Raw genomic sequence first — 27,686 nt, 5'->3', positions numbered from 1 at the left:
TTGGAGTGAGATTTTTTTTTTTCGCAGCAGAGAGACACGATTAATGGGATTTGTAAATAAATAATATTAAAGGAAAGGTAATGGTTAAAACGCGGAAGTAGATAGCAGCAGCAGAGCAGATGGTGGCTTCTTGCACCGGGTCACACTCAGCCTATAGCCTTGGCATCGCCAAGTTGGCATCATTGCATCAACGTACGGAACCCATTACCCCAATCGTACAAAGCCCCTTTTTATTTATATATAAATCTAACCTATAAATATATTTTTTTGTATCTTTTTTTCTAATACTTTTTTTTTTAATTTGCTAACCTATAAATACGATTTCCACCTTATATATATCTTTAACGCACTGAACGTGATTTAAAAAAAAAAAAAAAGTTTGTTACTTTATCGTAAGTGTGAAAGTTTGACTTTTGTCACCTAAACATTTTTATTAGTATTGCAGACTGCACCTATAGTTAAAGGTTCATACCTACATACATATATAATTTCATTGAACAACTAAGTCTATTGCAAATTACAGTGTCACCAAAATCGAAAAATACAGTGTCACTAAAATCATCTTCAGATCCACGTCTTTAAAGATTACCTCTAGATTCATTTGGCGGTCTATGTTCTTATTTAGTGATCGCTCTCTCAATCACCGAAAGTAAAACCATGCCAACTTTAATTCTGAATTCTGTTCAGATATATATATATATTAGAAAAAAATAAGCGCTACGTAAACGAAAACCAATACTTTATTAATGTGACCAATAGTTCAAAAATACTGGAAGGCTGCAAATTGTATTTGTAACTCAAACTTCAAATTTGAAATACCCGTATACTTTATGTACCGCTGGTCTCACTCACAATTCTATATTCTTGCGGGTACAAAACACTACTCCTGATCGTTGAGGATCGAATTGCTCAGTGAAGACGGTCATTCCTTTTCACATCTTCTAACAAACTCGTATGTATATGTATTTCACCATCTTCATGGTTTGAATGATCATCAACAATATTTATGGCGATGTGATGACATGAGTTCTGTGAACTCTCTCCAAGCGAATTATCAGCATTATTGCTTGATGTATCAACATCATGCAAAACTGTGACAACATGATCACCTGCATGAGATTCTTTTGGCATGGCACGACCAATGCTTTTGGAATCCGAGTATACGGTCGGCCTCATCATGTTCTTAAATCTTGCAGCGGATGCAAGCTCATGTAAGGACTCTGAGATTTTTTCGGTTAAATTTACAATATCTATGAGCAGGGAGACTGCTGTCAGCAGTGAAATCATTTGAAGAGGCTCAACATCGTTCAAGATGCCTGATTTTAGTAAAGTAGAAAGAGCTTTGCAGGCAGATTGTGAGTTCAAGACATGGACATCAGAAGAAGATGATTTTATCATTTTCTTTAATGAAATGGACACTTCTTTCATTGATTTTCCCGACTCCGAGCTCATTCTTCTTAGTGGTTCTTCTAATTTCTTTTTTATGTCCATTGGGATCTAATAGATACATAAGAGATAAATAAAAGGGTTACAGAAACGTATATTACGAATAAGGCATACTTAACATCCATTTAAAAATATATATCTACTATAAAAATATAACATCTATGTAAGCATATCTTCTACCAAGAACTTCATTATAGCATATAGTATTAATTTTATTTTTATTTTTATTTCATTTTAAGTAAAATCATAGCAATACCTGAAAATCTGAGTTGATGTATGAATCCAAGGCATCAATTCTGTAGGCACACTGACGGAGTAATGCACCAACGGCAAGATATTGTTTCCATGGATGCCTAAACCTAAATTTGCCATGAGGCGGTTCCCATTCTGCGTAATTAGCCTAAATGCAAATGAACAAATATCAATACAAAAATCCAATCCAAACTGTTTCAAAATTTGTGTTACTATAAACATGAATCGGTAAGGGAAATAAAGACGGAGAGAGAGTATCCACCAACGCTTCTTCTTCGCTTTTTGAGTCAAGAACACTTTTAAATCTATCAAGATTCCTTCCCCTCTTCTCCACCACTTTGTAGTCCCCGGCCTCCACTCTCGCTTCAAAATATTCGTCCCCAAAATCTGCCAATTTCTACTTTTACATTCTTTTTTTTTTTCTGGTAGGGGATGGGGAGACAATGTCTCCCACAATTTATTCATAACAAAGAAAATTAAATACAACCAAAGTTCCATTAGCATCTGCCAATATAATTTCCACTTTTACATTTATAATCTGCATTCTGTGTTTCTTTTATTTTGTATAGTATATATATGACAAAATAAATTAAAACACTTCCTAAATCAGTATTTTTAACCTTTAAAGAGCCATTTGTAAGAAGATCTCCGAAACCAATAATGATATTTTTGGAAAGCAAATTTTGTTTAGTGGTATTTGTGAGGTATGAATGATATATACAGTATAGTGAACCTAAAAAAAGAGAGAGAGAACAAAAAAAAACCTTGAAGGAAGTGGGCGAGAGTGTCAAAGTTAGAGGCAAGGAGAGAATGAAGATCTTGTCCAGCCCAGACAGGACAGACAAAGATAGAGATAAAGACGCAACTTAGTCCTCCAATCACCACTGTCGATATTCTGCTTTCGGCCAAATCCAATATCTCTTCGTCCCTAAACCCCGATAACGATATAAGCGCGAACGTCAATATGAATATCAATATCGCATAATCGAATTTTTTCTTCACCCATGGGAAGAACCTCACGAACGTCGACAACGCAGCTGCACATACACATATATATTACCATTACTCCTCCTCGCTCAATCCTCAAGATAAATAAATAGATTATAGATGTATGCAAACACGGGTATTGGGTGTTATCTAGCATTTGTTGCTATAGAAGTGTACTGGGAGACCTTCCAAAATAAGATTACCCCAAAATGATCAAGAGTTCAAGTTTTCATGTTTTGGAAGAGACTAGCTAGAAATATATCTGATCTAGTCTCTATCCCAAAATGCACCAAAAAGTTGGAACTGCTTGGTAATGAAGTAATGGATGAGTGTTATCAGGGTTTTACCTTGCACAAAGACCAACATGACCAAAAGAATAGGTTCTACTGTTGCACCCGAAAATCTTGCTAGTTGATGAGCTCCAATTCCTAGTCCTCCTGCTACTATTGTTGCCACTCCTCTATTTAGTCCTTTCCCAAGTGTGGCCCCTAAACACACACCAAACAAACCCACTTTTTAAATCTACAATTAAAGCTAAGATTCTAATACATTTATTGCCACATGTTTACAGCAAAAAATCTTAAAACAAGATTACTTACTATCTAGATATATATTAATTAGACACATATAAATGTTATAAACTAGATGAAAGTTGTCACATGCATGACGTACCAACAGAGAATTCAAAGACAACTACGACGGTCATGACAGCCCACATTGCATTGATACCGAAATAATCGGTGAAAGGACCGAAAGGTTGGTAATAATAGAAGGAAGAGACCAAAACAAGTGCAAGTCCCACTTTGAAAGCATGAATTATTCTTCTTGGGTCTTCATTCCCTACTCTCATCCCTTCTTTCACTGTATCTCTCACTCTCTCCATCACCACCTTTTGAATCTTAGATGATCACTCAGCTCTCAAGTGTTTTTAGTACTCTGTTCACCTTTAGAAAGCGAGGAAAACATTAAAAAAAAAATGACTTGTTGTTTTCTGTAGAGGGATCGATGTTATTTATAAAGACCAAGAGAGACTCTTGTTTAGGATCCATGGAATGTCAGCTTTATTAATAAAATAAATAAATAAGTGGTGCGTTGCACTTCGAGCTTTTTGAGGGTTAAAGTCTTAAAGAAATGGAAATGTTATATAGTAAACCGAGTCGAACCTAGCCCAGTAAGTTGGGTACTAGTTAAGCCCTCCCCTCCATTGGAGTGTTGCGTGAGTCTTATACTGAGCTGGATATTAGTTAAATGAGGGACGCCGGTAGGAATTTAATTGATATTATTTATTTAACTATTCTACTTAATAATTAGTGAATGTACACATATATATATGGGTGAATGTTATGAAAACCCACTTTGGGTTGAGTTCTGTCACAAAAACCCACTTTCCACTTATGGTATACTTTCTCAAGTTTTTTGCTTATGTGTCCACTTTCCTTTTATATTTTTGCCCTTACTAACAACTTACCTCTATTTTTCTCCTTCTTTTCTCTCTTTTTCTCTTCTTTTTTGTTGTTAACACTTTAACAAAGTAAAATATATTTATTTGTTATCATAAAACAAATTTTCTATTTATTTATATAAAATATGTTATGATTATATATAATCTACATTTTAAGATACATATTGCTATATTTTTTTATGAATTTTTAGATTATACAGTATCCATCAGTCGTTGAACATTTGTTCAATTATAAGTGGATAATCAATTGCAGTATTGTTAATAGATAGTTACTTGTGTTTATTCATACATAAATTTAGTTAGATCTTTATCCATAGCATATTATCCATAACACAACATAGACCAAATAAGTACAAAACCCTTTAATTCTAAATTTTAAATCCTAGAACATAAACCCTTGAACCTAAAACCAAAACTATTCACTTTAATAAAAAAAAAACAAAGTTTAGTGGATAGAAAAACTGTGGATAGGTCTCCATAAATTTACAAAGCATATCTAGACATTAAGCTGAAGAATAGCAGTTGAATGGTGGCTATGGATGTGATCATGTGGATATTTTTTTGTGGATACCAATGTAGACAGACCAAAGAATCATCATACAACATCCACACAATTAAATCCATAGACACCATGAGCTCCTTGCTTCATATTTTGTGTTGGTCCAGAAACATATACACTCATAAGTGGTTAATAAACAAAATAAAAATTAACAACATTGATTTATTTAGAACATTGAATATCAATCATGTGGATTAGTAGTTATGGATACTTATCTTATAATATCTTGCTCATTCTTTACATGAGCAGAAATTTGTCCAAGATAAATTAGCCACATAGATTTCTTTTAGCTAAATGTTTTTGTACTATTTTTCAGCTAGAAGTAGGTATATTAGAACTTAGAAGTGTCACTAGAAGCATACTACACAATAAACATGGTCATTATTAATCTCAAAGCCTATCCACCAAATTCTGACCACGTGGACAAGCAATCCAGATGAAATTTATTGACAAGTTTGTTGCATGTACAAACATCACTATAGTTTAGCCACTTAGATGTCTTTTAGCCAAATGTTTTTGTACTATTTTTAAGCTAGAATTAGAGATATTAGAACTTAGAAGTGTCACTAGAAGCATACTACACAACAAACATGGTCATTATTAATCTCTAAGCCTATCCACCAAACTCTGACCACGTGGACAAGCAATCCAGATGAAATTTATTGACAAGTTTGTTGCATGTTCAAACATCACCATAGTTTAGGGTTTAGACTTTAGATGGTATATAGATTCAATGTCTATGTTTTGAGTTCAAGTTGTATTGTCTAAGGTTCAAGGTGTAGGATTTAGGGGTTAAGGTTAAAAGTTTAGGTTTAGGTATGTGGATGATGTGTCTATATTTTTAATTCATGGTTTAGGATTTAGGGTTCAAGGTGTATGGCTTAGGGTTTAGGATTTAAGATTTAGGGTATAAGGTTTACGTTTTTGGGCTTATATGGATTTAGTGTCTATGTGGTGTTAGGATTTAATATTTAGGGTATAAACCCTAAACCCTAAACCCTAAACCCTAAACCCTAAACCCTAAACCCTAAACCCTAAACCCTAAACCCTAAAAGAAATCCTTTTAGCTGAAAAATAGTACAAAAACATTTAGCTAAAAGAAATCTATGTGGCTAATTTATCTTGGACAAATTTCTGCTCATGTAAAGAATGAGCAAGATATTATAAGATAAGTATCCATAACTACTAATCCACATGATTGATATTCAATGTTCTAAATAAATCAATGTTGTTAATTTTTATTTTGTTTATTAACCACTTATGAGTGTATATGTTTCTGGACCAACACAAAATATGAAGCAAGGAGCTCATGGTGTCTATGGATTTATTGTGTGGATGTTGTATGATGATTATTTGGTCTGTCTACATTGGTATCCACAAAAAAATATCCACATGATCACATCCATAGCCACCATTCAACTGCTATTCTTCAGCTTAATGTCTAGATATGCTTTGTAAATCCATGGAGACCTATCCACAGTTTTTCTATCCACTAAACTTTGTTTTTTTTTTAAAGTGAATAGTTTTGGTTTTAGGTTCAAGGGTTTATGTTCTAGGATTTAAAATTTAGAATTAAAGGGTTTTGTACTTATTTGGTCTATGTTGTGTTATGGATAATATGCTATGGATAAAGATCTAACCAAATTTATGTATGTATATTTTGTATGAATAAACACAAGTAACTATCTATTAACAATACTGCAATTGATTATCCACTTATAATTGAACAAATGTTCAACGACTGATGGATATTGTATAATCTAAAAATTCATAAAAAAATATAGCAATATGTATCTTAAAATGTAGAAAATATATAATCATAATATATTTTATATAAATAAATAGAAAATTTGTTTTATGATAACAAATAAATATATTTTACTTTTTTAAAATGTTAACAACAAAAAAAGAAGAGAAAAAGAGAGAAAAGAATGAGAGAAAGAGAGGTAAGTTGTTAGTAAGGGCAAAAATGTAAAAGAAAAGTTGACACATAAGCAAAAAACTTGGGAAAGTATACTATGAATGGAAAGTGGGTTTTTGTGACAATACTTTAGGAGAAAGTGGGTTTTCATGACATTTGCCCTATATATATATAGTACAGGGTATGAGACATATGATTAACGAATGAAAAAAGTATAATTCAACTTTTCCTTTCAGCTACTCCTCACTTTCTCACTGCAATTGAGATTTGAGAAGATTAATATAACCTCAACACGTGTGCATACAAACCTCAACAACAGAAGTATGTTGTTAAAAGAATACATCTAATCTTACTGAATGTAGCTTGGTCATCACTGTTTGAATCTAATCTAGCACACAAATCAAAACATATAAAGTACTTTAATATACTTACGGGAACCATTACGCTAAGGCCTGCCTAGTCGTACGCACTTTCATTTATAAATTACTTATTATTAGTAAACTAAGGAAAACTTTACATATATATAATATATTTATATATATTTAAAACAAATGACGTACAACAATCCAAACCTTTGGCACTGGACACATACTTTGTTACTCGATATCATAACTATCTAAATTATACTTTGTAAGTGTGCGGTTGTGCAGTTTCACACAAGTTCATAGATGCCAAATCACATCTCATCCCGCAACATCAACATGTTTTTCATCTTATGGCCACATAGGCGCAGTATTCATGAATCTTGGCCAAATCGGGTGATCGAGAGCGTCACTTCGGTAATCCTCAGAAAATGGGTTTCAAAAAATATTTTAATATAATATTATTTAATTTAAATTTTGTTTGTTGGAAAAAATCAACATATGTTTCTTTCTTCCCAACTTTTTATAATTTTTATATTTTTTATTGTTTTTATAACCGTTTCAGAATATCAGAGTCGAAATAAACAAACACAGTTTTTTTTTTTTTTTTTTTTTTTTTTTTTTGCCTGTATAGCTTGGACAACCCAAAAGAAGCCAGGAAAAAATTTCGTATCATGATATCAACACAAATGTTACAACGTATGATTTGATGAAATGATTTAAATACACAAAAGCCTCCAATGTCTCTATGATACAGAAATAAAAGAGACGATAGACCATCCTCCAACTAATCAACCATTACCAATCTAAGAACTCATATCATATCCACTCGCCAAGAAACTATACCACAAACGAAAACGAGAAGATGATTTGAAGAAAGATATTATAGAAAAAGCAGCAGACGGAATGGAAATGAAAGAGAGGACACTAAAGCCCGAACAAATTAACTCTACAATTCACTACTAACCACCACCAAAACTGACTTCTCTAACCTTTCAACATCTCAATTTACACACCCCCTGCTATCTCCAAACCTCATCGTTTCTCGTCTATCGCTCATCTTTTTCTGTACACATGAGGAACACCAGGAGGCAGATGTTACAAGTGTTTCGGGAGTGGGATGTATATGCACGAGTGCCTCTTTGTCTGCCTCACATCCAAGCCAGAGAACCTCCTCGGTCATTTGCATTTTGTGGTCGTCCTCTGGTTGGCGTCGCTGGCCTATTTGCGTTCAGCTCCTGCAAATAAAAAAATTGCTATGCTAAGTGCCATTTTATTCAAGTCAAACTATGGACTAAGATCCAGTAATGAAGTGAAGCGATGGGAACCTGCATCCATGTGTCTTCTATATGTCTTTCTGGTGAAGTTTCAGGCGATGAAAGTGCTGGAGGTAAAGGATGAATGAGCTTAGGAACCACTACAAGATCTCTCCCTAATACCAAGATTGCCCCAGCATTATTCGCAGTACCTGAGGTTATTTAAGAATATTAATTAAGCAAAATATTTCAATCTAATCAGGTTATGGCACTAGCTAGTGAGTCCATGCACATACCACAATAGTTTGTAGCGGAAAAGAGTGTTATCAAATGCCCCTGGGCAAAACGCTCAAATCCATCCATCACGCATTCATGTGCACGTACAATCAACTGAAGATCATTGTTGTTGCAGAACTCCATGACACGGTCAGGCTGCAATTACAGCAAAGTCTTAGTAAATATGAAATACAAAAGCAAGCAACACTTTTCCATATATAAGTTATTGTGAGCAAACTAGATTATATTCCTCGGTTTCAAGGAAAAAGTATATATCATATATGCCCAGATTTATATCCGAGAACAAGTCTAATAATTAAGTAATAATGAAAATTCAGAAAACGTTACAAATGATAAATATTACTCACCCCAAAAGTCACCAATCCAGGGCCCCTAGCATTCGGCCTTAAACCTTCGACACTGTCATTTTCAGTCGGATCCGACCTAAAGAATTCCAAATTAACATACTCGTCAGACTTGGAACAAAAAGATAACCCGAACAACATGTAGGAGATACGGACTGACCATAATAAATCCATGAGCACAATGGAGCCAGCTTCCATTGTAATTGGACGTTGAATATTTTCTATCTGTTCCACATGATTTATTGAACGACCAATACCCCCATGCATACAGATAATTTTCTTTTCGATAGATGCAGCCAGAGGTAGCCAATTGAATAAACGATTTATTCTGTGCCACACCCAGATTCCATCACGTTCACCCTGAAAAGCAACCAAGACATGAGACGGCTATACATAGAAACAAAAGATTTAGAAGCAGAATATTACCATTCGCTCAATACACTCTATTCGGAAGCCAAAAAGCGCATTAATATCGGCAGCTTCATGGTTTCCCCGTATTAAGTGTACGTTATGCTGGTACTCAACCTGCAGTACCGAATATAGAAACCTCAAACCCTCAATAATCAAGCAACTAGAACACCTCCATTAAGTCAAAACTAATATACGTTTATAACTACCTTTAATGCAAGCAGAAGGGAGATTGTTTCTAGACTATGTTGACCCCGATCAACATAGTCCCCTAGGAAGAGGTAATCAATGTATCTGACAATAATACAACAGAATCAGTAATACCCAGCAAAAATAGAGTAGCCTAATGATGTCAGAATTTGTAACGGTGCACTTACGATATGTCTCCAGCTGTAGATGGTGAACCATATTCATCAAAAAGGCGCATAAGATCCCCAAACTGTCCATGCAGATCACCAAATATTTTGATAGGTGCTTTAAGCTGTAAAACAGTTGGTTCACTTGCGAAGATACGTTCTGCACTATCACAAAGATCAGCTATTTCATTGCAATCTAGGAAGAACTGGCGTCGAACAGGAGGCTTCCACCCACGGGGCTTCAGAAGATGAGCTATAACCTATTAAGCCATAGTTAGGTCATAGTTTCGTTATAACTCCAAAAATAGACACCTGGCCAAATCACTAAGTGAACCCAATTGAACAAAACAGAGGATGCAAAGGAATCTTCACCAATGAGTTACCATGCAAACCAGGAAATAGTATACCTTTAAAATACCATTTTATGGTACTTTTGATTTATATCACAGCAACCAAGCGATTATCCAATGCCACAGAAAGTATTACTGTACATATTTTTCCACAAGTAGGATCACAACAATTTAAAGCCCTTTATGCGGTCAAGCAAAATCTTTACCTTCTTTGGAACACTATTGATTGACATTTGTCGATCTAATAGTTTCCTTGCTGCTGTTGCACTTTCCGGTGTCCCATAACTGACACGCCGTCCCTCATTTTCAAATTGATCAATGGATAGCTGTCTGACCATTCCACCCAAGGCCCCACCAGTTTCTGCAGCAACCACCACCTAATAAAAAAGTGCCAGAATCATTATCAACCAAACAGCATTAGTGGTGAGAATCTGGGATAAGAAATACTAGTAAATGAAGAACATGGTGTTCGAAGTACATTGCAGGACTTGATATTTTATCTAATACAATAAGTGTGACACTCACGGCTCTATGATGAAGACGAATCCCTGCAGGACTAACACTCATTGATCCCATAGAATCTGGCTTGATTAGTGAAAATGAAGGTTTCCCACTAGGTGTAGCCTCTGCACCACAATCCCTATCTGAGAGTTCAACTTCACCATTGACTTGTCGTGCCTTGGCAGCAGCCAACGTTGCACTGATCGCCTCAGCTTCCGCTGCCGATGCTTCAACAAGATACTCCACACCTTTATTTGTTCTCCTACAAAGTTGTGTTGGATGGGTGTCACTAAATTCATCATTGTGTTAACAATAAAGCAAAAGATAGATCATTATTAAAGGAAGTTAGCTAACCGAGTTCCTGGAAGTAACGCATTTTCAGAGCTTATATCCGTATGCATATCACCATTTACAGGGGGTGCAACAGGACTTCCCAGCACAACAGCGCCATCGGCGGCTGACTCCGATAACTCCCTGTTCCTTTCATCTGAAAAACCATACCTTCCAGGTAATCGACCTGGTGGCGAATTTGTTGCCGCAGCTGCAGCAGCATGAGAAGCAGCATATGTTGTTTCCGCAGCAGCAAGATCTTCAGCAACCAATAAGTCATCGAGTAACACCCCTAAAATATCAACAATGTATATAAATAAGTTGCGAACCCATAATTTCTAAAACACATTAAAAGAGGGAGAGAACTATTTCTTTAAGAATGTAGGAATTTGCTATAATTGATATTTCTGTGATAGTCTCTCAGATTCTAACGAAAAATAATACCTAGTTAAGAAAGTGTAGTTTTACAGTATCACTTATGCCACATTTACGGAACATTCCAACCATATATATTGGTTCATCACCATTGAGAAGCATGCACAAGAAACTGTGAAATCTAAACAACGGTGGTCTGTATCATAGCATCATAGGTACATTAACAAAGTTCTGCCAAGATTTTCTGTTTACCTCCACGTAAACCACCGTAGATAAATATCAAATCACCAACTGCAGCAGCAGCATGCCTACAACGCCTAGTAAGTTCAACAGAAGCATCACCACCAGCTGCATCGGCACTGTACCTGCCAGTTCTAGGAGTAGTAACAACTGATTTCGTATCACACCAAACACCTGCTGCAGTATCCAATACTGTACAAAGACAAGATGATATAATCAAAGAACCGTGGATGAACTCAATGCACGTTGAGTACAAAATCATTATATATAGCTCTCGTCTATACATGAGACACATTTCAACAATGGCCAACAGAACTCTTAAGAGAGTATTTCCTCAATGAAAATTCAACAGCATAGACATCAGATTGTTTCCTAACCTGCAACACTGGATGAGTCTTCAACCATGCGTCCACCTCCAAGTGCCCCACCGGACACATGAAGTCTTGCATTTACAAAGACCTAAATAATCCATCAAACGATTTAATTAATCTGGTGAGGACAGAAAAGAGAACCAAAGAGAAAGAAGCATCCCATACTGCAGCATGCTGATATCTAGAAGACGGTGAGACACCAGGGGCTATGGCCCATTCCCAACGTCCATCTCTGTGCTTCGCAAGTCCATATGCACTGGCCAGAGGCTATCAATTTAAATGTAGAAAAAAATATTAATCCCCCCAATCAAGCATTCAAGATAAGGGCAGTCCATTGAGTTTCAAATTTCACTTTACGCAGACTTGACAACTTTTCAAGATCATGTATAAACAGATAACTGAAACGCAAACTCTTAACTAAATTACTTAGCAGAGAAGAGGTACATCTCCGTCTGCTCTGGAACATAAAATGAAGATTGTTCATTGCATGATTAATAAAAATTTTAGCTGAGAAATTTTATAGTTTGCACCATTAATAATTTTTTAATTTGCTCCGTGACAAAACTCAACCTCCATAAAAATGACTAAATCTCACGGTCCCTTTTCTATCTCACAATAAAGCAAAAGTGGATAATCTATGTCATGCCTCTATAAGTGGCTCAGTGTCTAGTTTCAAAGAAATAATTGGGCAAAACTGTAACAAATCTCTGCACTTACCACACTGTTTGCATCCCTTCCACCACATAGGAGAAGAAGACCATCGGAACGCGCGCTTGCAGTTGCATACCTAGTTACAGCGTACAAATAGAAAAGAAAAAGAACAATATTAGTCCAGTGCAAAGCACAAAATCATAAAGGAATGTAATCAAACTTACATGCAGGGAGGTGGACCTTCCCCTTCTGGTTCCAGCTTACGCCATTCATAAGGCTTGGCAGCAGTATCCAAGGCCCATACATCAGCGAGTGGGCGTTTTCCTGGTAGTTTAAAATGGAGTTCAGAAGGGGAGAGCTTTAATAAGAATATGATGCTCTTTCAAAAAACAGTGAGAATAAGCTAACGTGGAAAACTGCTTACCATCATTTCCACCAATTGCCATGAGATACCTTTGTCCCACAAGTGCCATGACATGTCCATAACGCGGTCCTGGTCCAGGACCCTGAACAACAACCCTGGATAGAGAACATAATCTATATCAAGACAGAAACTAGTAAAATGAATTTTAAACCGAGATACTGGTGGCAGGTTTATTTTCAAACCTGTGCCATCGAGGCCGTTGTTGAGTGAGATCAAGAACATGAAGGTCTTCAGCCGATAAACCAGCAGGACCAATTCCACCCTGCACACAGAGAAAATTTAGAGGAACTTTCATAGCTGAGTGAAAATGCTCATCTTAGATTGATAAGCTTACATCATACATATAATTTAATAGCATTATTTTAACTCCTACCTGAATAACTACCATGGTCCCGACTGCAGTTGCAACATGTGCGGCCCTCGGGGTTGGTGGTTCTCCAAAGGGTGTAAGCCTGCAGCCACACTTCATTTAAGTAACTGGTATCCAGAAATTCTATAAAGGCCAGGATATCATGCAGTTTTCATAATTAGGATAAAAATACACATTGTATGCTCACCTAGTCCACTTATTAGAAAGTACATCATAACAATGAACATCGGCAGTTGCACCCGCTAGCCCTGCACAGCAACGAACACCCTAATTACTTAATACAACCAGCAAGTCTAGGAACCTTCAGAATAAAACAAGAGCTAGAACAAAGAATATATCAGCAAATTAACAGAATTAGTGATCTAATTTTCCACAGCTACTACACCAAGCTATTGACCCAACTGATTCCACATGAAATGGGATTCAAAGCAATAAAAGTTGAGAAAACACTTTTACCTGCCAACTAAATTAACAGAGTATGAAGCTTTTAGAACCAAATTTCTAAAGTGAGACGAACTCAAAAGTATTGCAAGCAAATAACCAGTGTAGATCTCAGTAACCGCTAAACCTTGAGAAGGTTACGAGAGCCTCTATCAGAAAAATTAAAACTTGAGAAACTAGTAAACTTTTTCAATCATTCAGGAGAGAACCTTGAGAGTAAGGAACTAAACCTACAACCTTTTGAGATGTGAATAGAGAAAGAACTACGACAAAATGTAGAGCGGAGACAACTCAAAACAAGAAATAAACAAGTGAGGGCAAAGGAGAAGAAGGAAAACGTACGAATGCCAGCACTTCCAGCAGAAGTAGGAGTTCCGGTGCCACCACCACCAGAATTACCCTCAAGAGCCGTCGCACCACCAAACAAAACAAGACGAGGACCAATATAACCAGGCGTTCCTTCATCACCAACAGCAGGGACAGCGGTCAACGTGTGACCACACCTAGGACCAGGACCATCCTCTTTTTTATCCATCAAAGCATCAACCACCGAATACGTAGGTGCACACCTAGGACCAACCACTTGCGCCTGGAGCTGCTCTTGTCCCACAACCGGAGCAGATTGAGAACTAGTCGGATTAGGATCCGAAGACGGAGGAAGCGCTGGCACCGATCCGCCTTGGGGAGATGGTGATTGGTCGTTCATCTGCGGAGAAGGAGGAGACGTTTCTCTCTCCATAGGGGAAGGAGATTGGCCTCCATCAAGGCTCTGAAACTCTCGATCTTGATCGTTGTCAGCCACCATAGACGAATCATCATCCATTATTATCAAAACTTACAGCTTCTTTAAAAAAAAAAACCCTAACTAAGACCGATCCAGCCTCAAAATATCAGAGAAAAGCAAATCTCCTGATCAACATCTCTGATGTGAACTTCCCGCTTTCCGAGAAAAATTCCGGTAAAAAAAATCGAAACCCTAGGTTTCCTTTCACGGGTCGGTCAGATCCTTATGAGCGAGCTTTTGCTTTGTTTTACAACAGAGACAGTTATTTTTTTTTATTTTTTCTTCCCAAAGAGAAGAAAGAAATTAAAAACGAAGAAGCGAAGCAGACATTCACAAAAATTAGGAAAACGAATTTTTTTTTTTTTTTGGGTTATCCCAAAAGTTTCTCTCTCCTCTTTCTGTATAGTAGTAGTACAACAAAAGCCTAATCAGCAGCCGTAGCATCAACAAAGGAGGTCAAGGACGCGAAAAGAACGAGCGAAGAGAGATGAGACACGAACCAAACTCTACACCAAACGTACGAACCCCTCCACTCTATTTTATTTCAGGTATAAAAGGAATATTTGTTTTCATTTATTCTTTTTTGGTAATATTGACATTATTACCAAAAAAGTAATTTGGTTATTGAGTCTTTTTAACTTTCGTTTTCACTAATGAAATGTTTAAAAAGAGTTCGAACCTTAATAAGAAACAATTTAAAGTTCCTGGAAAACTCTATTTATGGCTATAATATATTCTCATTCTCAATACAACACGATGGGCATCTCCAAGTGGCAAATACAATTCCAATTTCCACCAGATTTGAGTTGTCACTTTTCTCTTCTTTTTTGTTCTTTTTCCTCAAAATAAGACTTAAATATAACAGGGAAACAAATACATTAAGAGACTCGACAACCGCAACATGTTCAATTACATTAAAAAACAAAAAAAAAACATTTTAAGTAGCTCTGGTTACCAACCACTATCTTTGCTCTGATGACTACGATTTGTTAATCACCGCATCATGAGAGGGCCTGTGTTAGCCGGTTTCTGGAATACTTTAACAACAGGCATTCCATCTCCATCTTCTGTGTTTTGCACCCTCCAAGTCCGATCTTTTTTCCTCTGTGGCTTTTTGTGCTGTTTGTGTGACGCGGTTTGCTTCTTCGCTGTCTCTTTCTTCGAAGACTTAAGCCCATTTGCAAGATCAAACGAGCTCAGATCATCTAGCACATCATCAATACCAGGAACTTGCTCGCTCTCTGTCTCATCTCCTACTGCAGAGTCTTCCGACTCTGAACCTTCGAGAATATCGCCGAGCTCTTGATCGTCCTCTATATCTGGTTCATCACCTTTGGTCATCCCAGGTGGCATTGCATAATGTGGCAGCTTACCTCCAATGTAATCTTTCAGAATCAGCCTAGCAGCTTTCGTTTCATCAGGTAATCCACTAGAGGCAACATAGCTACGAGAAGCACAGTAACTTCTTAAAAGCTCTGCAGCATGAGGCGGGCGGGACTGACGCTCATAGGTTTTTGGTTTAGGAAGAGATATGTTGTAGACGCTCTCAATGACACGGCGAGGGACCTTGTCTGCCACCACCTGAATAGCTTCACGGTGCTCCGTCATCCGGTCAATCGGAAGTACACCACGAGCAATCATTTCATACCTCGAGCTTGAGAACGAAGGGAAGACTAAACCAGGGCAATCGCATAGCATAAGCTCATCAGAGATTATCAAAGTCTGGAAATGCTTTGTTTTCCCCGGGGTAGAGGTGACACCTGTTCGCTTCTGACCCACCAATGCGTTGATTGTAGAACTCTTTCCTACATTTGGGTACCCAACGAATCCAACCACGGCTTGATCACGTTGACATTCAATAGTCCATGACTGCGATAATGCTGCTCTAGAGTTACTTACTTTGACAATCTCTTGAGCCTCAGATTGTAATCGACTCAAGAGCTCGTCCCTGCCATATATCATAATGTCTGGATTATCTGTCTCTTGTAAGTTCTCGGGTTGTCTCCATTGCTCTTTCAAGACTTTACCTTCTAGGGTAGCTGTAGCAGCTATGGCTGACCAGAAAACAAACAGGATGTTGTTAAGGCGGAAATATTCTGCCCATTTCTGCCTGCAGTTTTTTCAAAAGATAAACAATTCGATTAGAAGAAAAAAGGTTGGAGGCAAAGTAGTAAGGCACAAGAAGATTGGCTAACCTGACATCAGTAGGTAAAAGGTCCGCCTTGTTAACTAGAAGCATAATTTTTTTATGCTCATCAATTTCTTGAGCATATGCCTGTGTCACAAAAAATCTTTTTTAAGTGAACATGAATCAGGAAAATGGTGCCAAGTGGAGTTTCAAGCTGGGAGGAAATGCACTACCTCAAGATCAGGGCAGCGGTAAAACAGAGGATCTCTAGCATCAACTACCATAACAATCTGAAAAAAGGATAAGTATATATAATCAAAACTGTTTCGCCCATAGATTGAACTTATTGAGAGGGTTAATACATCCTTGACAAAGACTTACCAAATCACTGCGTTCAAGCACTCGCCAAAGCTGTCTCCAGATGTCAAGGTTCTTTTCGAATGGAGTCAGCACAAGCTTTTCATTTTCCTCAAGGCTAAACCAAAATACAGGAGAACAAGTAAGCATGCAAAAGTAGAATAGCAATAAGAGAGAGGATATCTTGTGCGAACTAAAAACCACTTCAAGGTGTGAGCAAGGATAACTTCCTAATCGGAAATATTGATTAGGGCGAAATATCTGTAAACTCTTAACTAGTTTGCTTTATATACGAAAAATATCTTCAACACATCTCAATTCTATATAAGTTCCGGCTTTAGCAAACGGTAAACGCTACATACATATAAACTTATACAAAACACACTAAATCAATTACAGCAAAACTGAGATTTTCTGGAGAAAATGGGCCTCAACTTTTCTTTATTTGACCTTCTCAGTAAGAAACAAGGACATATATTTGGCTTAAGACACATGCATTTTATCAATGAAAGCATCAGACTTTACCATTTGAGAAAACTGTGTGACAGACAGAAAGCTGACTAAATTTTATGATCACCAACAAACATTTTGGTGCCAAATACTGATTTGTTTAGAGTACACACACTGAAGACGCAAAATCAATAATAGGATCATTAAAATGGGGTAAAACAAAAAAAAGCTAACCTGACAAGCATCCGGCGCCAATTTAGAAAAGCTTGTTTCTCATTAGCATCAAGTTCTTCCACTGACATTTCGGGTGACCACGGAGGTCTGGAGATTTAAGAGTAAAAAAAAAAATTATACTTCGGTCTCAGAGCTGAGAAAAAAATAAAAGAAGAGTAAATCTAAAGAGAATAAAAACCACATACCTTCGAGGCACTTGAAGACTACTGGCGTGTAAAGCCTCCTCTATCTTCTGTTGCTCTCTCCATTCTTCAGCTGCTATAACACTTGAACTGGAATTTGTGTCTCTGTTCCAAAAAAACATTAAACAAACAGGCCAGTGAGCACATATACCTATGAAATTGTTCGGTAGGAACACCATAAGAACATCAAGACGAGGAATTGAGATGAACAAAACAATTAGATGAACATCTACTATGATTCCTGGTCACCAAATCCAAATTGAATCATTCGTAACTAAACAGATGCACAAATACCAAATCAATCAAAAGACACAGAAAAAGAGAGAGAGAGAGAGAGAGAGAGAGAGAGAGAGAGAGGAATTAAGAAGAAGAGAAGCCTACAGATTGATGGACAAAGGAGTGGAGGAGCTATGATTAATGGTGTAAAGACGCTCAGCCTCCTCAGCCTGCTCAAGGATGGCGTCGATGTCGCTAACCTCCGTGACAGATTCGAGAACTTTCTTCTGAAGATTCTTGTAGTACTTGCCTTTGTCTTTCGATTCCTGAATCATATGATTGTGGTGCTTCACCAGCGATCGCCCAAGCGACGTCTTCTCGCTCTTCCCCATCTCTCTCGTTCTCAGCCTCTTCTTCTCAGTAAACCCTAAAAGTCTCTAAACCCTTAAAAGACGGATTCGACGGCGCCTTAAGCTTACGATGTCTTTTTTTTTTTTTACAATTTTAAATTTTTTTAATAATTTTAATTCTAAATAAATAAATAAAAAACAAAACACGCTCATCGGAGTCGAGAGAGAGCACAGAAGTAAAAAAAAAAAAGAAACAACCGTTTCCCGGCAAAAGCTTCTTCCGATGGAACAACAACATCCACTTCCACTGTCGTTCGTCTTGCCAAACCCGACAGACCTTCCGAGCCTCGCACTAGTCTTTCTTGACGGCAATTTCGAGGACCTTCGAGATCTGCTCCTCCGCTCTTCAAGTCTAGTGTCAAATTTAAACCACGACTGTTCTGATCTAAACGACCGACTCCTCCACCTCCGTACGGATCTCACCAAACACGCCGTTTCATGGATCTCAACCTCGCTTTCCGCCAAAGTTTCACTCGAAGATTTGAGATTTAAACTGGAGAGCCTCCTCTGTCTCCGTAAGTTATATTATACCAACCAAACCCTCTTTGTTTATTTTGGTGATTAAGAGATAGTAAAGTTTTCTGATTGTCTCCAATTTTTTTTTTTCATTGTAGCTACGGATTCTGTTGGAAAGCAAACGAATTGGGAGTTACAGCAACTTGTGGAAGAGCTATGTCGAATACAGAATCAGCGTAAATATTTCGGTGAGTTTGGCTTGATTTACTGACTCGTGAACATCATTAAGAGCTAACCTAATATAGGAAAGATTCGATTTTTTTTTTTTTCAGTGACTGCCTTAAAATTGGAAAGTCTGGTTGGGGATCTTGAAGATTCAGTGTTTCATCCTATAAGAAGCCACAAAGGAAGTACGCTTCAAGTAAAGCTTTTTTGATCCACAAGTTGAGTACTACATATGAAGTTGTGGTTTGCTAAATATGAAAGATTTTAACTTCTTTATCTTTTAAATGCAGGATCTTGCAGTCAAGCATAAGAGGTTCAGTCATGCTATTAAGACCATGAATGAGATTGAACTAATGCTTGGTGATATTACAAGGCATCACTCGCAGTGGCGCCACCTTGTTGATTCTGTTGATTGTAGAGCGGATAAAAGTTTGTCCGTTATACGCCCTCAGGTTATCGCAGAGCACAGAGCTTTTCTCTCATCTCTTGGCTGGCCACCGAAACTGGCAACATCTAAAGTCGAGCATGGAGAGGTTGCTAATATCCCTAATCCTCTACTCTTGATGCAAGGAGGTCAAAAGGAGTCTTATTCCCAAAGCTTTTTACTCCTCTGTGGTTTACAGCAACTTAATACCAAGAAGGAAAAAAGGAAGGAGCTTCATATGCCTAAAGAAAATAGTAATGTTGGACTTTGGGCTACTGATGAACTGGTGAAACCAGTTGCATCTCGGATGGAGTATCATTTCATGCAATGGGCTGAACAACCTGAGTTTATTTTTGAAATTGTCTACAAAGTTACAAGAGACTTTGCTGATGGGGTGGATGATTTCTTACAGCCTTTGATTGACAGAGCCATGTTAGTAAGCTGTAGTGCTAAAGAAGCTTGGGTTTCAGCGATGGTCCAGATGCTATCTGGCTTCTTAGAGAAAAAGGTTTTTCCTAAGCTTATAGATACGTTCAAGGAGAAGCACATGAAATCTGAAGCCATATCATCGTGGTTCCACCTTGTCGATCAGATGGTTACATTTGATAAACGAATGCAGTCATTTGTGAATTCAGATACTTGTCTTTCTTATGAAGGCTCTTCGACAGCGTTTTCTCAAGATATATCAGTAATGGGACTATTTTGTAAGAAACCCGAGTGGCTCAAGACCTGGGGGAAGATTGAGCTAAAGGATGCTTATAAAAAAACTAAAGAGGATATCAAGAATGAGAGAGCTTGGTTAGTTGATAGTGAAAGAACTAGACTTGCTAATGAATCTAGCTTACGGTCTGCAAAGTATGTTCTATCCACAAGAGAGGATTATAAAGCGCCAATTGTAGCAGACTCTTTTCTTAATAGGACTTGGAGGTTGATAGACCATGGTCTATCTCTACCATCCATTCTGCCAAGGATCCAATTTATAAGAGCTACTGCCACCAAATTTCTCTGGTGTATATTCAAATTTATGTTACTGGAGTTCAAGAAGATTGATCTCTCCCACTATAGCTTGTTTGAGGATACACTGATACAAGCCTGTGGCCCGATTAATGCCGCTCGGTATCTTGAATCAAAACTACGAGAATGGAGTGATGATTTGGTTTTTGTGGAGATGTGGGCTGCGGAAAGCAGTGCCAAAGTTGATAGAAAACCTGAAGCTTCCTGCCAAGGCTGCTTTTTTGGGGAAGAACTGAAAGGCCTTGTTGAGTTGGAAACCAATTGGCTTATGGAGATTATAACAGTTTTTCTCCACCAATTCGACAATCTTTGCAGTGACAACTTCAATATCAATACGGTTTTATGGGAAGAGAACGTCATTACTGGTTCCAGCAATTTAACAGTGTCCCAGGGTGTTGCAGAAGCATTGGACAATTTAAGAAGGCATCTATGTGTTCTTCAGCTAAACATGAACCCGAAAGACTTCTTGGACTTGTGGAGGAATCTCGCGGAAGGGCTTGACCATTATGTTTCTCGTAAATTTTCATCAGGAGAACCTGTCTTACGGAGAAAAAGGCTTGATAGGTTTGAGGTCGACGCAGAGGCACTTCTCACAGTGCTTCAACCTTATTGTGTACGTCCTGGTGCATTTTTCCCTCGGGTGCGAGAGATTCTTAGGCTGTTGAGGATGCATGAGGAAGAGAAGGCACGATTGAGAGGAGCTCTAAGTCGAAATGGTGGAAACAGTTGTTTAAGGTTGTTTGGTATTTCTAACTTGTCTGCTCAACTTGTAGAACAATTTTGTAGATGTTACTAGTCATGGAATGGCATTTTGAATAGTTGCATCGGTGATTCAGTACATGGTCAAGAATATGAGAATCGCAACAAAATTTGGATAAAACGAAAAACAGCAACGGTGTTACAAAATAATACAACCATGCTTTTGATTCTGTAAAAGTTACATACCCATGAATGAATTAAAGATTAACTACAGCAAAGGATAAAACTAAAAGAATGAGAAGAGATGATCATGTACTGATGTTTCTAGAGAATGAAAAGTAAAGTGAAGGAAGAATCAAGAGAACTCTTGGATCAAGGGCTCATAGAACAGTCTGTATGCGTCCATGACTTCTAAATACCACATGGCTTCACGATCTGGGCTTCCAGACAGCTCAACCATCTTATGAACCTGGTTTCAGTTAGAAACAACAATGTAAATGAGTTAGTAACAATCAAAGCATACCATATAAATGCAGGACAAGTGACGGTTGTTGATTCTGGAGATACTCTCACTCTAACATCACAAGAGAAGATGAATCCTAGTTACTACTGATTATATGAATCTTCAAGCCACGTCTAGCTTCAATCTAGATAGATATCTCACCACAAATTTGTTACTAACACATTCAAACTCAAGTTTCTTGGTGGTTTAAGTCCCCTAAGCTTGTGTCAGCCACTCAGCCTAATCTTGTGATCATAACATCTAAAATGCTCACTTAACTCTCGTCTTTGCCAATTAGTATAAACCACCAAATTGACTTCTCTGCAAACTATGATCAAATGTGCATATGAGGATGAAAGAGTAAACGAACTGTAACCTTAAGTAGAGGTATCTCCCCAGTACGGATATGGTAGACACCAACAACCATCACGTACATTCCTGATTTCCATTGACAGAGGGCAAATTTGCTCGATAGGCCGAGCTCGACGAGTCCGGTTCCATCATCAAGGATCATACGGTCATCTCCACCGCCGGAAACGGAGACCAAAACGCCCTAATACGCAAGAATCGAGTCTCATCGGATACTGGAATTAATGATTATGAGAGGATGGTAACTTGGTAAGATATATCGGAACCTGAAACCAAGCACGTTGAAAAAGTACACCGCCTAGGGCGGTGGCGTTCTGAGAAGGTGTCGGTTTAGCGTCCCGGAGCTGGGAGCAAAGCATCTTCACCGCCGCTAAGCTGTAGTCCATTTTTACCCGCCGACCCGACTCGGCTGATCAAATTACTAATTGAGTAATTGTTACATCTTTAGACCACGATTTCAAATCCCGGACCATACCGAACCGAACAATTGGTATTGGTACAGTAAATTTTTTTTTTTTTGGTACAGCTTGGAAAAAGAATAATAAAAATAATTTCAGGAATAAATCTTATCCAAGAAAGAGAAGGTAGACCCACAATATCTAAGAAAATAATGACGTGTCACAAAGCTATTGATTGATAACACATCCTAGAAATCTCTGCCTCTGTCCACAAAACTCAAAATCTATTTCTTGTGTTTACTTAGATCAGTTTGGCAGAAAGAAGCGCAGAACAAAGTCAAAAATGGCAGCAACATTTGCAACCCCATCGACGGTGATAGGCCTTGGAGGATCATCCATCACCACCAAACCCTTCTCTTCATGTAATCTCTCTGTCTTTTTGGGATAAATATGAAATCAAACATATTTATATGATATTAACTGTAGTTTCTCATGATGTTTATTAGCCTTTCTGAAACCAACATTGAGCGCCAAGAACCCTCTGAGACTTGCCGGTGCATCCGGAGGAAGATTCACTTGGTATGTTACTCATTCTATGTTCTGTTTTCTTTAAGTACCAAGAAGAACCCTTTTGAAGTTATTTTCTAAAACTAATTTGTTTGTGTCATAAATGAAAAAAAAAAATAGCTTTGAGAGGAACTGGTTGAGGAGAGACTTGAACGTGGTGGGATTTGGGCTGATCGGATGGCTAGCTCCGTCGAGTATCCCGGCGATAAACGGGAAGAGCCTGACTGGTCTCTTCTTCGACAGCATCGGAACTGAGCTCGCTCACTTCCCAACTCCTCCTGCTCTCACTTCCCAGTTCTGGTTGTGGTTGATTACCTGGCACTTAGGCCTCTTCCTCTGCCTCACTTTCGGACAAATTGGATTCAAGGGCAGGACCGATAACTACTTCTAAGCTTAATCAATCATTTACTCTTCCCATCTTGTACTATATGTCCTTTCTCTTGGTGGTTTATGTGTAATAATATTATTACTATTAATCAAAGCGACGCTTTCTTTGCTATCTCTCAGATGTTTCTTTCAATATGACCCAAGTGTTTTTCTTAATGATATTGATTCTAAGAATAAAGTAGAAAATGTTAAAAAAAAAGTGTTTCTTAACCGACGCTTGGAGATGATTGGATAACTCTTTTCATGTTTTTATGTTTCTTGACTCTCATAAGCATATAGTAAACATGTTTTTACATTCCTAATGAAAGGTTTTAAACCTCTTTCCTTTCTCTCTGTTTTATGATATAAAATTTTAAGCTCCATCAAACTCCATATGCATAATACGCAGGAAGATGTGTAAATCTTCTAAAGTTTTGATTATATGTGTATCTACACTAAAAGATTAAGAGGAAACGTTTGACACTTCAAAGTAAAAAAAAAAAAATGAAAAAGTAGGTCCATGAGTTAAAAACAAGGGAGCAGTGCAGTATATTGTGAAGTTCCGTTTTGGAGGTTCCAACAACACTTGTTCAGAAGTATCAGAAGGAACAAAACTACATTTTAACTACACATTCTAAATCAAACCGCCACTGTCCCACGCGTAGATGCTGATGCAGCGCAGTTTCATGACTGATGTGCATTTTGTAAAGCTCGGGTCACCATATCGATGAATTCATTATTCTGTCAAAAGCAACTCGTTAGGTTTTGGCAGCAGATCAAGTAAAGTGATTTGGTAAAAAAGACAAACCTGAAACAGGGATAAAAGGGCTTCTTTCACTGTGTCTCTGGTGATAACCGGGCCAGTGGGTGCAGGAGCGAGTGATAGTGGTGGAGTTGGTGGTGGGAAAGGCTGGAGCACCGGAGTACCATATGACCGCTGCTGGTGAGTTGCATTATTAGGGTTGAGAGGAGGAGCAGTGGGCATAGACGAACCAGGAATGAGGTGCGGTTGTGCCATCATTCGCGGGGGTCCAAAGAAAGAGGCTGGCGTCACTAAATCGGTAACGTTGGAGTTGCTGCTGTTAAGATCGGGGTTGTTGTCGAAGAGAGGCATCAGAGGAGAGGAGGATGGTAGAGGCGGTGGTGATTTTATCTGTGAAGGTGCTGCTGGCGCTACAGGAGGAGAAATGGTGGGTTGGTGAGGTTGGTGAGGAATCGGTGATGATTGGTAAGGTGCTCCACTTGCTGACCCACTCGCAGCGTTCCCAAGAGCCATTCCTGACTGTAGTCAAGGCAACAACATTCTTGTTAAATTCAGTGTTACATTTTGAGTGGAAGTAAGAAAATTAACAGATTAGAATCTAAGTTGGACCACATACTACGTTGAATATAATTCAAAAATATATAGCTAACAGAAAGCACTCTTGCCATTAGTGCTGTCATGATGTCGACGATAGTGTGAGTGTGTTAACAGAAGCTTTAGAGACTTACGCTAAAGAAGTTGACGAAAGCAGGATCATCAGGGGCATCCCTAGCAGTTGAAGACGGTTCAAGAGGACCATCCATAACTGCCATCGTCGGCACAGCTTCCAATTCCTCAAACTCACTGAAGTAGAAAAAATTAACTCACGTTTATCAAGTTTACTCCTCAAAGAAGAAAAATCCCAGAAACAACTAATGGTGTAATGTCTAATTATAAACATGAAACTCATACCTTTTTGAAGATGGGGTCTTCGGCTTCTGGTTAACCTTGGAATATGCACTCAGTATTCTGTCATGCCAAGGAACCATTAGGCAGAGATACAACAAGTACTCAAGTCATCAAAACAGTAAAAAAAAACAAAAAAAAAAATCTACAAGGAAGGTCTTCACGAAAGCACTATGTTTGTCCAACAATGTCTGATAATAGGCCGATAAAAGACGATATTGATATCATTCATAAACCAACAATTGAAACCTACGAGTGTATAAGGATCTAGTTTTACTCTCATGATTGTCCCAATCACAAAAACAGTTACTACCTGATATGCAGTAACTTAAAATTTACCTGCTGAAAAGAGTTGCTACCTCCTCGCATTCACGTTTATTGTAAAACCAAATGCCATTAACTTCTTGAGATGCATTACGGTAAAGTAAATAAGGACCTTGGACTTCATACTCAAAATCTCCCAGGAGATTCTCCACCAGATTATCTGCCCAGAGGAATTCAACAACACATGAATATAGAATCCTAAAAAGTAAGAACTCGCAATGAATTTCTAAATCTATATTAACATGATTTACAGAGGACCGAGGAGATAAAACTGCTCCACCCTTGTCCCTAAGTTTTCGATGACCTAAAACCTGAATTCTCTCTCCTAACAATGTTACAGATCCACTACTTTTGATATTACATCACAAAGCGAGTAACTTAATATAACCAAATCACTGGAAAATTGATGAGAAACAAGTACATAAACAAACGAAAAACAAACAAAGAGAGCTCTGTAGTACTCCACTACTTATATATAATTTTGGGATTGAAGAACATGTAGCCTAACCAAAAACAAAGAATGGACACAAGACAGGTAACAACTTTATGTGAAAAATACTATAAAAGGAACCTAAGACAATAACTGGGAAGACTACTAATACTGACCTGTATTCCGACGATTCATCACAATAAACTGAAATCGAGGTTGTGTGCTCCTAATAGAAACCAAAAAGGATCCATCATCAGATTTAAAGAAGTTAACACAGACTACAACATCACACAACAATAGTCAAAAGATCGAAAAGTACTGACCTTTTGACAACAAACAAAGATCCTTCAACATCCTTACGACTCTGATTGAGAAAAAAAAAGGACAGATCAGTCGGTAGGTAGCAGAGCAAAAACATAATCAAATTATGGTGAAACGAGGATTGATTTGAAAACTAACCCATTGACTGAGATCAATGTTGAATTCATAGAAAGTGACATGAGCGGCTGTGATGAGGATTTCCTCGATGTATGGATCGATTCGCTGGAGAACTGTGAGATTGAGGAGCCTCGTACTGTTCTGGTCCAGATTTGGGATCAGCTTCCCGTTCTGAGACATCTTTGCAGAAAAAATAATCGAAGATTAGATTCGAGGGTATCTCGATTCGATTTTAGGCCTTATAGGAAGAACCCTAGATTTCTAATTTACACGTAAAGCTGCGATTTGAGGTCCGAGACGAAAACGCCAACTTCTTTTTTTTTGGTATGGACGAAAACGCTAACTTCTGGAACGCACTTTTCTATTTTATTGTCTACTTGATTTTGGAAAATAATAATAGAATTTTGTTTCTTTTGGTAATTACTTCTTCTATCAGTAAAAAAAAAGGATATGTGTGGCTTTAAACGAATCAAGCAAACTTGAATTGTCTTTCGGTTATGATATGTTCATGTAAATTAAAAAACACAATCTTAAAAAAAAAATCATTTCTTCGTTGCTAACATAGAAATGAATATGTACTTACTGGATCTAGCTTATGATGTATAGAAAATAGAGAAAAGAAGAAGAACTGATTCTAAGTTTGTCCAAAAATAAACTGATAAAAATGGAGGTTCGATTTCTGAAAGAAGAAGACGAGGGTAATTTTGTTATTTCTAATTAGGACAACGAAAATATAAAATGTTAGTTAGGAATCGAACTCCTGACCTGTGGGTAATCAAAATATACTCAAACCAGCATACTATACAATATATTATTAGTTATATATTAAATATCATAAGATATAAACGGGTTAGCAAAATATTTTTTGTTTAGAATGATGTTATATTTTATAGTACTTGGATTAATCTGTAAAACTATTGATCGCCGGTTCAAAACAGTTTACATAACTTGATAATGTTGTAGGTCATAAAGAAGATTGTGTTCTTTTTGCAAATAGCACTAGGATTTTACATAATTAATAAATTTAATTAGTTATTTTTTTTTTGACAACAGCGTACAAGATTGACTCAAACGAGCCAATGCGAAGGAAGATTGTTTACAAAGGTAACTAAATGCGGAACTGCACGAACACGTCGAGCCAAATTATCCGCTTTACCATTCTGGGTACGAGGAACATAGACTAAAGAAAAAGAAGTAAACTCCTCTCTATCCGCCTGTATGTCCTCCAGGTAAGGTGTGAAGGCTGGCTACTCGGAAGGCGAAGACACCATCTTCACCAGGTCAGAGCAATCGGTAAGAAAG

General features: G+C 37.7%; 7 protein-coding genes and 1 long non-coding RNA gene across 10 annotated transcripts; 3 read left to right on the top strand and 5 right to left on the bottom strand.

Moving 5' to 3' along the window:
* Nucleotides 1-909: 909 nt before the first annotated feature.
* LOC104766632 (aluminum-activated malate transporter 1-like) lies at nt 910-3,568 on the bottom strand. Its single transcript, NM_001302986.1, is given in 6 exon segments — nt 910-1,497; nt 1,703-1,846; nt 1,961-2,085; nt 2,463-2,735; nt 3,033-3,173; nt 3,358-3,568. Coding segments are annotated over 6 exon segments (1,482 nt in total).
* A 4,072-nt stretch (nt 3,569-7,640) lies between these two features.
* LOC104766624 (serine/threonine-protein phosphatase BSL2) lies at nt 7,641-15,023 on the bottom strand. Its single transcript, XM_010490542.3, has 21 exons — nt 14,046-15,023; nt 13,450-13,510; nt 13,266-13,344; nt 13,075-13,154; nt 12,893-12,987; nt 12,693-12,792; nt 12,535-12,604; nt 11,983-12,084; nt 11,824-11,905; nt 11,459-11,638; nt 10,856-11,123; nt 10,526-10,763; nt 10,207-10,377; nt 9,672-9,910; nt 9,504-9,588; nt 9,313-9,411; nt 9,047-9,246; nt 8,890-8,965; nt 8,542-8,677; nt 8,318-8,457; nt 7,641-8,227 (listed from the first exon to the last, which is right to left on the bottom strand). Exons 1-21 carry the CDS (start codon nt 14,524-14,526, stop codon nt 8,141-8,143), a joined length of 3,069 nt encoding a protein of 1,022 aa, XP_010488844.1. The 5' UTR covers nt 14,527-15,023; the 3' UTR covers nt 7,641-8,140.
* Nucleotides 15,024-15,194: 171 nt separating this feature from the next.
* LOC104766609 (GTPase LSG1-2) lies at nt 15,195-18,979 on the bottom strand. Its single transcript, XM_010490521.3, has 7 exons — nt 18,220-18,979; nt 17,842-17,943; nt 17,657-17,743; nt 16,997-17,090; nt 16,849-16,905; nt 16,683-16,762; nt 15,195-16,597 (listed from the first exon to the last, which is right to left on the bottom strand). The coding sequence occupies exons 1-7, from the start codon at nt 18,444-18,446 to the stop codon at nt 15,481-15,483; spliced, it is 1,764 nt and encodes a 587-aa protein (XP_010488823.2). The 5' UTR covers nt 18,447-18,979; the 3' UTR covers nt 15,195-15,480.
* LOC147946541 (uncharacterized) lies at nt 16,559-17,284 on the top strand. Its single transcript, XR_015595085.1, has 2 exons — nt 16,559-16,695; nt 16,789-17,284. It is a non-coding gene; the product is annotated as an uncharacterized LOC147946541 (long non-coding RNA).
* On the top strand, nt 18,625-21,414 carry LOC104766617 (RINT1-like protein MAG2L). 2 transcript variants are annotated; one of them, XM_010490531.3, is made up of 4 exons: nt 18,625-18,979; nt 19,079-19,168; nt 19,253-19,341; nt 19,436-21,414. In XM_010490531.3, exons 1-4 carry the CDS (start codon nt 18,688-18,690, stop codon nt 21,377-21,379), a joined length of 2,415 nt encoding a protein of 804 aa, XP_010488833.2. In that variant the 5' UTR covers nt 18,625-18,687; the 3' UTR covers nt 21,380-21,414. The 2 variants fall into 2 exon arrangements, with proteins under 2 accessions (XP_010488833.2, XP_087364301.1); XM_087508175.1 differs by lacking the exon at nt 18,625-18,979 and having other exon boundaries at nt 19,107-19,168; nt 19,253-19,330.
* Nucleotides 21,415-21,435: 21 nt separating this feature from the next.
* On the bottom strand, nt 21,436-22,682 carry LOC104766599 (uncharacterized). The gene is made up of 3 exons (XM_010490511.3): nt 22,420-22,682; nt 22,161-22,337; nt 21,436-21,751 (listed from the first exon to the last, which is right to left on the bottom strand). The coding sequence occupies exons 1-3, from the start codon at nt 22,537-22,539 to the stop codon at nt 21,638-21,640; spliced, it is 411 nt and encodes a 136-aa protein (XP_010488813.1). The 5' UTR covers nt 22,540-22,682; the 3' UTR covers nt 21,436-21,637.
* Nucleotides 22,683-22,884: 202 nt separating this feature from the next.
* LOC104766592 (photosystem I subunit O) lies at nt 22,885-23,617 on the top strand. Its single transcript, XM_010490506.2, has 3 exons — nt 22,885-22,973; nt 23,058-23,130; nt 23,239-23,617. The coding sequence occupies exons 1-3, from the start codon at nt 22,895-22,897 to the stop codon at nt 23,507-23,509; spliced, it is 423 nt and encodes a 140-aa protein (XP_010488808.1). The 5' UTR covers nt 22,885-22,894; the 3' UTR covers nt 23,510-23,617.
* A 281-nt stretch (nt 23,618-23,898) lies between these two features.
* On the bottom strand, nt 23,899-27,102 carry LOC104766573 (mRNA-decapping enzyme-like protein). Of its 2 annotated transcripts, XM_010490496.3 has the most exons (9): nt 26,968-27,102; nt 26,406-26,564; nt 26,270-26,310; nt 26,123-26,172; nt 25,532-25,676; nt 25,199-25,255; nt 24,976-25,090; nt 24,293-24,766; nt 23,899-24,225 (listed from the first exon to the last, which is right to left on the bottom strand). In XM_010490496.3, the coding sequence occupies exons 2-9, from the start codon at nt 26,562-26,564 to the stop codon at nt 24,169-24,171; spliced, it is 1,098 nt and encodes a 365-aa protein (XP_010488798.1). In that variant the 5' UTR covers nt 26,968-27,102; the 3' UTR covers nt 23,899-24,168. The 2 variants fall into 2 exon arrangements, with proteins under 2 accessions (XP_010488798.1, XP_010488790.1); XM_010490488.3 differs by lacking the exon at nt 26,968-27,102 and having other exon boundaries at nt 26,406-26,926.
* Nucleotides 27,103-27,686: the final 584 nt, after the last annotated feature.

The sequence above is a fragment of the Camelina sativa genome, chromosome 3 (assembly GCF_030686135.1).
Source record: "Camelina sativa cultivar CO46 ecotype springtype chromosome 3, ASM3068613v1".
Classification (NCBI taxonomy): domain Eukaryota; kingdom Viridiplantae; phylum Streptophyta; class Magnoliopsida; order Brassicales; family Brassicaceae; genus Camelina; species Camelina sativa.
Note: the sequence above shows the minus strand (reverse complement) of the source record. Positions and strands in the feature narration are given on the sequence as shown.

Bases quoted from the DNA above. Each gene is read 5' to 3' on its own strand.
- LOC104766624 (XM_010490542.3), bottom strand. From the start codon at position 14,526: ATGGATGATGATTCGTCTATGGTGGCTGACAACGATCAAGATCGAGAG. The intron at 13,345-13,449 runs GTGAGCATACAA...GTGTGGCTGCAG, and splicing joins CTTTCTAATAAGTGGACTAG to GCTTACACCCTTTGGAGAAC. The intron at 12,605-12,692 runs GTAAGTTTGATT...CGCTGTAACTAG, and splicing joins GAAGGTCCACCTCCCTGCAT to GTATGCAACTGCAAGCGCGC.
- LOC104766609 (XM_010490521.3), bottom strand. From the start codon at position 18,446: ATGGGGAAGAGCGAGAAGACGTCGCTTGGGCGATCGCTGGTGAAGCAC. The intron at 17,944-18,219 runs GTAGGCTTCTCT...TTTTTGGAACAG, and splicing joins ACTCCTTTGTCCATCAATCT to AGACACAAATTCCAGTTCAA. The intron at 16,763-16,848 runs GTAGTGCATTTC...TTTGTGACACAG, and splicing joins ACCGCTGCCCTGATCTTGAG to GCATATGCTCAAGAAATTGA.
- LOC104766617 (XM_010490531.3), top strand. From the start codon at position 18,688: ATGGAACAACAACATCCACTTCCACTGTCGTTCGTCTTGCCAAACCCG. The intron at 18,980-19,078 runs GTAAGTTATATT...TTTTCATTGTAG, and splicing joins GGAGAGCCTCCTCTGTCTCC to CTACGGATTCTGTTGGAAAG. The intron at 19,342-19,435 runs GTAAAGCTTTTT...TTTTAAATGCAG, and splicing joins ACAAAGGAAGTACGCTTCAA to GATCTTGCAGTCAAGCATAA.
- LOC104766599 (XM_010490511.3), bottom strand. From the start codon at position 22,539: ATGGACTACAGCTTAGCGGCGGTGAAGATGCTTTGCTCCCAGCTCCGG. The intron at 22,338-22,419 runs GTTCCGATATAT...CTTGCGTATTAG, and splicing joins TTCAACGTGCTTGGTTTCAG to GGCGTTTTGGTCTCCGTTTC. The intron at 21,752-22,160 runs GTTACAGTTCGT...AACTGAAACCAG, and splicing joins GGGAGATACCTCTACTTAAG to GTTCATAAGATGGTTGAGCT.
- LOC104766592 (XM_010490506.2), top strand. From the start codon at position 22,895: ATGGCAGCAACATTTGCAACCCCATCGACGGTGATAGGCCTTGGAGGA. The intron at 22,974-23,057 runs GTAATCTCTCTG...GATGTTTATTAG, and splicing joins CACCAAACCCTTCTCTTCAT to CCTTTCTGAAACCAACATTG. The intron at 23,131-23,238 runs GTATGTTACTCA...AAAAAAAAATAG, and splicing joins TCCGGAGGAAGATTCACTTG to CTTTGAGAGGAACTGGTTGA.
- LOC104766573 (XM_010490496.3), bottom strand. From the start codon at position 26,564: ATGTCTCAGAACGGGAAGCTGATCCCAAATCTGGACCAGAACAGTACG. The intron at 26,311-26,405 runs GTTAGTTTTCAA...TTTCTCAATCAG, and splicing joins ACATTGATCTCAGTCAATGG to AGTCGTAAGGATGTTGAAGG. The intron at 25,256-25,531 runs GTAAATTTTAAG...TTGGCATGACAG, and splicing joins GTAGCAACTCTTTTCAGCAG to AATACTGAGTGCATATTCCA.